This window comes from Peromyscus eremicus, chromosome 19 (genome assembly GCF_949786415.1).
Source record: "Peromyscus eremicus chromosome 19, PerEre_H2_v1, whole genome shotgun sequence".
NCBI lineage: Eukaryota > Metazoa > Chordata > Mammalia > Rodentia > Cricetidae > Peromyscus > Peromyscus eremicus.
In genome coordinates this window covers 35,316,048-35,326,610 of record NC_081435.1, presented here as the reverse complement: position 1 = coordinate 35,326,610, position 10,563 = coordinate 35,316,048, and the positions used below count along the sequence as shown (strand labels likewise).

The 10,563-nt window shown below is 39.4% G+C and overlaps 1 protein-coding gene across 5 annotated transcripts in view; it reads right to left on the bottom strand.

Moving 5' to 3' along the window:
- The window catches only part of Ap3s1 (adaptor related protein complex 3 subunit sigma 1), a 48,358-nt gene that overhangs the window by 31,057 nt on the left and 6,738 nt on the right, over positions 1-10,563 (bottom strand). For 4 of the 5 annotated variants that reach the window (XM_059246828.1, XM_059246827.1, XM_059246826.1 and 1 more), the window contains exons 2-3: positions 5,630-5,721; positions 2,017-2,128 (exon numbers count right to left, since the gene is read on the bottom strand). In XM_059246828.1, the coding sequence (XP_059102811.1) occupies positions 2,017-2,128; positions 5,630-5,721 (204 nt within the window). Of the gene's footprint in view, positions 1-2,016; positions 2,129-5,629; positions 5,722-7,428; positions 7,546-10,563 lie in introns of those variants that run through there. The other variant, XM_059246825.1, reaches the window with a different exon arrangement.

Sequence of the window (10,563 nt, the reverse complement as noted above, 5' to 3'; positions counted from 1 at the left end):
CGCTGCCGCCGCCGCCGCCGCCGTCGCTGCCGCCGCCGCCGCTGCCGCTGCCGCCGCCGCCGCCGCCACCGCTGCCGCTGCCACTGCCGCTGTTGCTGCCGCTGTTGCTGCGGTCTAGCTTTTATATCTTAAATTGGCCCATAACTATTAATCTATATATCGCCACATGTTCCGTGGTGTTACTTGCATCCCATTACAAGTTGCTCCTTGGGCGGCTGGCTGGTGTCTCCGCCTTCTTCCTGTCTCTCCCTTTGAATTTCCCGCCTGTCTCTAAGCTGCCTTGCCATAGGCCAAACAGCTTTATTTATCAACCAATCAGAGCAACACATATTCACAGTGTACAGAAAGACATTCCCCCACCACAGGTAGGATCAGCAAGAATGAAAAAATATGTCAGATGGACCTAGAGTAAGAGAAACAGAAACATGGAAAGATATGAAGGCAGCTGAGAAGAAACTGAGACTGAGATAACAGTCTGATTTGCAGTTTGTATAAAAACGAGGTCTACACATGAACAGAAAGCTAGGGCAGAAGGCAAACTCTGAAGGAGTGTAGTTCCAGGTTTGAAGACACAGGGCTACTGAATGCTGTACATGTGAGCACCGAAGTCCCCAAGAACTTTCACACATGCAGTCTTGGACTATCTTTTCAAATCTATCACACTGACAAACAGCCTTGGAAAAACAGTGTCTTCCTCCAGAGGAAAGGACAAGTTTAGCTTTTCCCTTAAAGAGAATCTCATCCTCCCCAGAGCAGATATGATTTACCCATTATAAAGAATTTCAGCTCCCTAAGCCAGGAGTTCCCCACCTCTGTGATGAGCTACTGGGGTGCAGGCATCACCTAGCTTCTTCACAGCCAGTTCTGAGACTCTCACTAGTTCTGAGACTGAGAACTAGTACAGGCAAATATTAGCATGGTTTGGGGTGTTTTGTGGATAATGCTTTTGCTGTTAATAATTCTAGAAGTCTCTATGTCCTCTTCTGTCACCATCCTTTAAACTAGGTAACTTATCAGTTTGCAACTGGAGGAAAATCTCCAACACTTGACAGTTGTTGACAAAATCCTCAAGGCATGGGAGGTACAAAGAGATAAATACAACTAAATGTGTAGGAGGAAGACTAGTCTGATAACAGGAGATGAAATCTAGAGACGTTTTAAAAGAAAATATGCTGGAAGAAACAAATACAACATCTCTAGGCTCAACAATATGAAAAAGCAAACACACGCATGCACACAAGCACACACACACACAACCTGTTACTTGTGAAGGTTGAAGGCAATGACGAAGAAGCAAGATTTAACTTCAAGAATTGAAGTAGTATTAACAGATGAGGTTCAACCATTAGTATTCTTACTACTGACCTTGAGTTCTATGGACATTTCAAAAGCTTTTCAGGAGACTAGGAAAGTGAAGTCTTTAGGGTCAGATTTGGACATACGCAGAAACACTCATAATCTTGGGCTCCTTGCAGTGACTCACAGAACAGAAAAGGCATGATGAAATTAGTTGTAATTAGTCCTCATCAGATTAGTTTCTATATCCCTTGATATGGTTTGAACTGGATCATGAGGGCACTGTCTTTCTAGGTGAATTAATCTACTTAAAAGTTCATAGCTGAACAGTCTATCAGGAAGTGGAACCTAGCTGGAGAAAGGGGGCCACTGGAGGTGTCTTTGAAATGTTTATCTTGTCCCTGGCCCTTTTGCTTCCCAGCTGCCATGAGGACAACAGCATTCCTCTGCCATGCTCGTCCATTATGCTACTGCTTTGCCATGGACTTAGATGCAATGGGACCAGCTGGCAGACTGAAACTTCCAGAACTATGAAGCAAAATAAATCTTTCCTCTAACATGATTTATGTCAGGCAATATGCCACAGCATAACCATCTAAAATCAACTATGGAACACTTCTTATCAAACAAAATATTTTCATCAAATTTTAATCTTAATTTTATAAAAATATAATAAAAAAAAACTAATTAAAGGTAGTTAAGATGCAATTATTAACTTACTTGAATTAGATCTAAAATGCCAAGCTCACTTTCTGAGGAATCCACACAGAAGACAAAATATAGTGTTGCATAATGTCTATAAATCAGTTTGTTGTCAGATCCTCCAATTAATCTAAATGACAAAACAAAATAATTAAAATGGAGTAGGGAACAAAATACAGAACATTTCATTAGCTCAAGCAAAATTTGCATTTGTTAAAACCTTTTAGAAAACAAAATGCAACAATGGCATAGCATTCAAGTAAACTTCAGAAGTTAAGTAAATTAAGACAGCAATTTGTAGTCTTCAGAAACGTCAAGTAAAAGAAGCCAGTACTTAATTTTAGTTAGTTATTCATTAAAGTATTCACTGGGTAAGCACGGTGTGTCAGGCACTGATAGCAGAAAAGAGACAAGAAAGTTAATAGGTAAGGGGAGGTGTCACACAGAGAACCAAGGCAGGTCCTGACATATCCCTTCAGAATGGACACTGAGAAAGAAAGTAATATTTAGACTGACATTTAATCATTAGGGGTGGGCCACGGAAAAATGAAGAGAGGAGCACCTTGGAGTAAGCTAGCAATGGCTGAAAAGAGTCTTTCATCAAGACAATATGCACTTTCAAGGAGACAGGAGGCCAGTAGACAAGAATAGATTAATAAACAATGGGGCTGAAGGAACAGGCAAAAGCCAGATCACAGAGTGTGTGCAAGTGCTTACAAGATATAACTTCACAGGTCACAGTAAAATACACAGCTTAAGACTGATTATCAGCTAGAAAAAAACAAAGATTATTTCTTAAGTTTTAGACAGATGCTCTCTAAAAATATTGTTCTCAAATCTAAATGTAAGAATGCTGGGCTAATGAATACTCAAGTCTTTCATCAAATACTTTTATTCATACTGATTAGAATTCAGTAGTTTTAAAAGAATAATTTAGGAATCATCTGAGGCATCTTATATAATTCCAAATACACTATAACTGTATAATAGTCGAGTTTACAATACCAAATTTACCTTCTCAAGACCACTTCAACATTAACATAATTTAAAACTAGGCTACATACAATCAGAACTAAGAGAGCATTCACAACAATATAGGGTGTGGCATTTTTCTTATTCCATAAATATAACACTAAACTTACAAGCTCTATAGAAACCACTTCTCTAAGAACATACTACTTCCTTGTCCTAAGAGCAACAATAAATAATCTTGTGGAGGGGAGGGCGGGATGAAGGATTCTTACTATGCTGTTACTTGTCTAGAGAGGATTTAATTTCAAAGTCTGTATGCACACTTCAAACATTCTGAAATTGGTTATGACAACAGTCACAATTGTTCCCTGAAGGGGTGAAATAAGCACCTCAGCAATTTCACTATAGCTTGTCTTTTGTTTTGTTTTAAAGACCATGCTTCTGAAAAATGTGTTATAAAGTAGATTAATGCTCAGAGAAACTAAGGACCTCTGCAAAGCAAGTCCATAGTTGGCTTTGAAAATACAACTTCACTTTAAACAAGTCTAATACTGATACAAACTCTTGTATGAAGTCTTAGTTAGGGTTTCCATTGCTATGATGAAACACCATGACCAAAAAACAAGCAGGGGAGGAAAGGGTTAACTTGGCTTCCCTTTTCACATAGAAGTCCATCACTGAAGGAAGCAGGACAGGAACTCAGACAGGGCAGGATCCTGGAGGCAGGAGCTGATGCAGGGGCCATGGAGAAGTGCTGCTTACTGACTTGCTCCAAATGGCTTGCTCAGCCTGCTTTCTTATAGAGCCCAGAACCACCAGCCCAGGGATGGCACCACCCACAGTGGGCTGGGCCTCCCACACTGATCACTAATGAAGAAATTAACTTACAGCTGGACCTTATGGAGGCATTTTCTCAATTGAAGCTCCTCCTCTCTGATGACTCTAGTTTGTGTCAAACTGACAAAAAACTAGACAGTACAGAGGTGAGATACAGTATGTAAAATTTTATAAACAGAAATTCCTAATTTTTGATATCTTCATAGACCTAATATTTCATTTTAGAGGAGAAAATGAAGTTCCAAGAATTTGAACAATCTGACCCAGAGAACTGACTAGCCAGGTTCAAAACCAGAACAAGGGCAGATGAGCAGCCTCATCTCTGGCACAGTAACCACTTCCCATTTGTATATGGTTAGAAAAGAATCTCAATTCCAAAGCATAATTCCTTCCTATCCAAACAGGGCCCTTTCTATCTCTGGTTCTCACCACTCTACCTGTGCAATGCACTACGTGAGGGGGAGTCTATGAAATAAGGTAAAAGATTAAGAGAAGCAATAGCTACAGCAAAGACGACTAGATTCCTACAGAGGTTTAACAGAAGCAGAACAGTGGCTGTCTCGGTCATTAAGTTAGAGTCTGGAGGGGGTTAACACCAAAACCTACAAATCATACATATGCTTTACATGTTGAAGTACAGCATGATGTAACATTTTAAAATGCAACTAAAGACGAGTTAGCTGCTGATATGCACTTAAACTTCCCACATGATTAAAAAAAAAGCGTATGGTCAGACAAAAACGGGTTCTGTTGCCCTGACATATAATAACAATATGGTAATTCATGAGGCTTTTCTGATACTTAGTTTAATTCCCAATGAGAAAATATTAAGTGTATTAATCATATAACTGGGGAGAAAGTATTTATGGAAATATGTGAAGGTAAACTGCTTTCAATAGAATTCATTCATTTAAAGTATTTCTTTAGAGTTTGGGGCGCACGTCAGTAGGAAAACACTTGCCTAGCATGCACAAAGCCTTGGGTTTAACTCCCAATAGGAAAACACTTGCCTAGCATGCACAAAGCCTTGGGTTTAACTCCCAATGCTGCAAACAATGAAAAAGAAATATTTACAGTATTTGTTTAGTTTGCAAGCTAATTTTTTTCATTTTAAAAATAGAAACATCTACTAGCTGAATCTATACTAGGGTTATATTAGGTACATAGATAGATTGAAAAACAGACTTGGACTTTGTTTATAATGAAACAAAGGATATGATCTGAATTTTTATGGGCATTCACCCTAGGAATCCTATACCCATTGGAAAGAATGATGTTTCAGACGTTTTAAACATCTATTACATTTATTTATTTGTGGATGTGGATGTGGGTGTGGGTGTACATATGTCAAATGACAACTTGTTGGAGTACGTTCTCTCCTTCTACTGCGTGGGTCCTAGGGATCAGATTCAGGTCATCAGGGTTGGCAGCTAGCACCTTTCCTAGATAAATTCCATTTCTCCAGACATTTATAGGCAAAATTTTTCAAAATACTAAGTAAAAAAAGCAACATGCAAATGAACACTGTGATCTCCTAAGTAAAATATTTTAAGGCTATATTTTTATATATCAGTAAATATAAAATACACTTTCTGGAAGGATACACAAGAAACTGGGGAAAAACATTAAGGCTGGGAGAGGGAAATTTTTAGAAAGACTAAATATGTTAAAAAGTGTATAGATCAGAGTTATGCCTAACAGTGATAGCAATTAATTTATCTAATTTAATTAATTATGAGGAATTTTCATCATAAACTGGTTAGTAGTATATACTTTCATCACACACTGGAAATTAGAAATACCCATGAAATGCTTTACTTACAATCCTCCTTCTAGGAAATTACAAACATTCTCATCTCGCTTAGACACCAAATGGAAAGTCTCCCTGATGATTTGCTGTTGCGTATCTTCACTCTGAGAAAGGATAATTCATATGCATTAGGATCAAGTTTACAGGTGTAACAGCATTTTAAGACATTTTGAAAATAAAAGATAGTAATTTTAATCTGGAAAAAAAGGGAAGGGTCCTTGGAAATCAGATACAGATTACAGAAGCAAAACCCAACATAGTTTGATGAAAAAGGAAAATCCATTATAGTTTACCACTACAGTGAAAGTAACTTATTTTGGGCTAGCTACTCTTCCAGAGGTCCTGAATTCAATTCCCAGCAACCACATGGAGGCTCCCAAACATCTGTAATGGGATCTGGTGCCCTCTTCTAGCCTGCAGGGATACACGCAGGCAGAACACTATGTACATATTAAATAAGAAAAATCTTAGAAAGGAAGGAAGGAAGGAAGGAAGGAAGGAAGGAAGGAAGGAAGGAAGGAAGGAAGGGCAAACTAACTAACTTATTTCTACCATCATAAACAAATGAGAACCAGAACACTCAGACACACCGGTGAGAGAGGAAAGCAGACATAGGCTAGTGCCGGTGACCGATGCTTTACAAATGGCTAAACTAAGCCGGGAAGTAACATTAGATTAACTCATGGAGCCAAAGTTAAGTATATTTGAGTGCAGGGACAATAGAGAAGCTTGGTTTACAGATAAAATGAACCTTGATAGAATACAAATTGAGGTTAATGAGTCCATCTTATTCATCTTTATGTAAACAAGACCCCAAACCAAGAATTGGTTCAGTAGATATTTTCTAAACTCAACCAAGCAATTCCTATCCCAGTAAAAAAGAACTAGCTTCCCAAGTAATTAAAAATGTGAGCAAAATTATGAACAGAAACCTCACAAGAAAGGAAATATGATGGTCCATAAACAAATACAAAGATGCTAAGGCTCAAAGTAGTCGGTGGTGACATCAGTTAAAGGAACAATGGCAACACTTCAGGAGCCACACTGGCACAGGTATAAAACTCAACACAACTTCAGGGCAGAGAAACGCTCAGCCCACCAGTGCACGGGTAAGCGGCACTAACAGTTCACAAGTTTCATTAATCGACATTTTTACTCCTCATACTCTGCTGACCCCTACGAAACCAGTTTTTTGAGGTTAAAAAAAAAAATTGTCAGCAATGGCATACATATAACAAACTCTTAATATATACAACAGGAATGCGCTTATAAAAAGCTGAAGTATGGGGAGGCAGAGGCCGGAGGATCTCTGTGAGTTCGAGGCCAGCCTAGTCTACAGAGTAAGTTTCAGGACAGCCAGGGCTACACAGAGAAACCCTGTCTCAGAAAAAAAAAAAAAAAAAAAAAAAAAAAAAGTTGAAGTAATCCAAATATCCTCCATTCACAAAATGGATAAACTATGATATATTCTTACCCTTAACCATTTACATTTCCAAACCATAATGTGAAAAGTAAAAGTGCTTTGATTCAATCTGTCACAACAGCAAGAGGCAGACTGGGGGGTCTACAATGCATGGTTTATTCTGTGGAAGTCTGGGGGCTACAAGTCCAAAATCAAGTCCCAGCTGTCATTTCTGGTGCACGGTTCTCCTCCTAGCCTGTGGGTGAGCTCTTTCTCACTGGGTCCTCATGTGGCAGAGAAAGAGGGCAGAAGCAAGCTTTCCAGCACCTCTTAGGAAGACACTACTCCCACCAGAGGGCTCCACTCTCACGCCCTCATCTAAACTCAATACTTCCCAAACTCCAGATACCATTCCAATGCGGCTGGAGCTCCAACATGGGAATCTGGGAGAGACACACTTCAATCCACAGCTGAAACAAAAAAGGCAAGGAGCATAATGATACTTAATCATTCCATCAGGATAAAATTCAAATCTAAGCAAAACTAAACATTGCTTAATGACACATATATTGCAGGTAATAGAAACAAACTATTGCCAGCAATAGTGGCACACACCAGTAATCCAAGTATGTAGGAGGCTGAAGCAAGAGGGTCCAATTTCAAGGTAACCCTGGACTACATGGAAAGTCAGATGATAGCCTGGCTACAGAGTGAGACTTTGAGCCAAAGAAAAATATAACTAAACTATAAGAAAACCAAAAGGATGAATAGCAAATATTAAAGGATTGGTCTCACAAAAATTATATTCTCTAATCATATTACAACTAGGTAGAAAAAAAGTCAACAATTAAATGCAAATTATTTTAGTTTTCAATCAAACTTTTAATGAAAAGATCATAAACCAACAGTTTCTCATCTCTGTACATAAAGACTGCAAGCTTCTGCATGGAGAGATCGGTCCTGGGTAAATGACTCCTCTCTGACACTGGAAGGCTGCACAGCTGCAGCTCCAACCTAAAGTTAAGCTCAGTGAGCCTGCATCCCTCCCCTGCTCTGGGGGGAGGGTGGAAAAGTAGGACATGATCCCTTTTCCCACTCCAGGGAAATGAAACAGATATTCTTCTGCAGGTACTGGCAGATGGAAAGAACCCAGCCTGGGCCCCTGGGGCTCCTGCAAGTGGGAGGCGAGGAGTCCTAGGATCTCTCTTTGACCCAAGAGAAGTCTGTTATTCAGTATTTTAGAATCAATAAATAGGAATAAATAGCAATAAATAGCAAGGTGGTGTAAAGGGATTTCCTGGTAGAAAATTGAAGCGAGTGACATCCCCACTTCCTAGAGAGCATCCTAGGAAGAGAGTTTTGGGTGTCCTTAGTTTCCACAGCTCCCAACCACCTCCAGTTTATGATGTCAGACTGAGACTTTGGACAGATCCTTCTCCATCCCTCATTCCTAGCATCCACTGCACTGCACAGGTTCATCAACGCTAACCCCATCACGGCTGGGTAAAAGGAAGACCTTGGTCACTGGAGCACAAAAGGGCTTGAGAGTCTGTCTGCTCTAAAAACAGGCTCTTAAATTTTTTTTAAATCACCAATATGAATCCAAATGGCAATTTATACACAAAAATCCCCTCCATAGCATAAACATCTTCCAAATTTACTTTGGACCTCCCTGTGGAGTTTGTTCACCTGCGGCTTCTCCCCACCCCACACATCAGCCACAGTGAAAGCTCACTGCTCTCTCCAGTCCCCTGCCTCTGTCTTGAAACACCTTGTTCATCCCACTTACTATTAGTACCTCTTTAAGTCTCAGCTAAACACCAGGACTCGGTGCACCCTTCTTTTGACTCTCAGGAGGGAAAAAAAAAAAAAGCTGCCCTTCCTACCTCCATGCTCCTTGGTACCATTTCTACTCCTGCTACACACTTAAAACAACATACTTGAACTTCCTTCATAGACTCCAAATTCTAACAGTAGGGTCTGAGCTCTGTATCTGAAACACTCAGGAGAGATGTATACTATGAAACAGGTAAAATTCAGAAATTAAGGATATCATGAAAATTGTAACACAAATTTTCAAATTCAGGATATAAACTAGAAAAAAAACACTTCAAGAAAGTGCCTACACAAGAGATTGTAGGCACAGAAGAAAAGAGAACATTTTAAGAATTTACAATAGTCCAGAAGAATGAAGAACTGCAGACTCAGAATAAAGAGAAGGACTGGGGATATAGGTAACTCGGTGATAGCCCTTGCTTAGCACACTCAAGGGCCCTGGGCTTAATCCCTGCATCAAAACAGAATACAAAGAAACCAAGAAATGATTACAGTAGACAATGAGAGCTTCCAGAATGAAAGACCTGATGGAGCATCCCACGCTATGGATGTGAACACTCTCACAGCAAGGAGCTCTGAGACTTTAGAAACAGGAGTCTATACATCCCGGTAAATCAGTAAAATCATCATACACACAAAGGGAGCAGCCAGACTTGCTGCAGACTTTTTGAAAACCAACCCTGGAAACAGAAAGGTGGCACAGCATGCAGTCATGGAAGAAGTACTTCTGACCTGGAATTCCAAATCTCAATCAATGTCCTTATACTAAGACTTTCAGAACAACGAGGTCTCATAAAATCTACTTCTTGTTACATTTTCCCCAAGAAGTCCCTGGCTCCACCATGATAAAGCAACAGACGAAGATCTTCAAGCAACGGAAGATCTAACCTAGAGAACAGGCAAGAGAAATCCCTCAGATAATAAAGTCCAAACACGACTGCCAAGCAACTGGTGCAAACTGGTCCTAGTCAAAAGGTTCCAAAAGAGATTTCTTAATGAACAGGAAACTGACAGACACATGCTGGCAGAGACATATTTTAGAGATAAGTAAATTTTAAAAAGCTAGCTCAAAGGGAAAGCAATTATCTTTAAGGAAGATAAAATGTCAGAAAGGAAAAAAAACAAAATTTACAACATGGCTCAGCTGAAGATAGTTTACGAAAAAACTAATGTGAGCACTGAGAAGTGATGTAATCCGAAGTATGAAATAGCTTTGAGGGACTGAGACTCAGATGTTCTAAGTCAGAACTAAATAATTATTTCCAACAACAAAACCAAATAGATCATGAAATGTCTGCAAAAGAAAACTTAGCCAAAAGCACATTATTTACACAATGCTGTGAAAACCAGATAAAAGTATTCGCCTTGGAAAAGAGACATAGGAAAGGCTTTTTACTTTTGAAATTATAATTTGATTACAACATTTCTTCCTTCCCTTTCCTCCTTCCAAACCTTCCCATATACCTCTCCCAGCTCTGCTTCAAATTCAGTCTTTTTTTTAAACTGTTATTGCATGCATATATGCATATGTATATACACACATATTTCTAAATATAACCTGTTCGGTTGGTATAATGCTACCTGCATGTGTATTTTCAGGGCTGATCATTTGCTACTGGACAACAAATTGGTGTGCTCTTCCCTGTGGAAGGCTACCTTTCCTGTTATCAGTTTGCCTCCACTGCTTATAGTTCTTTCTGTAAGGCTG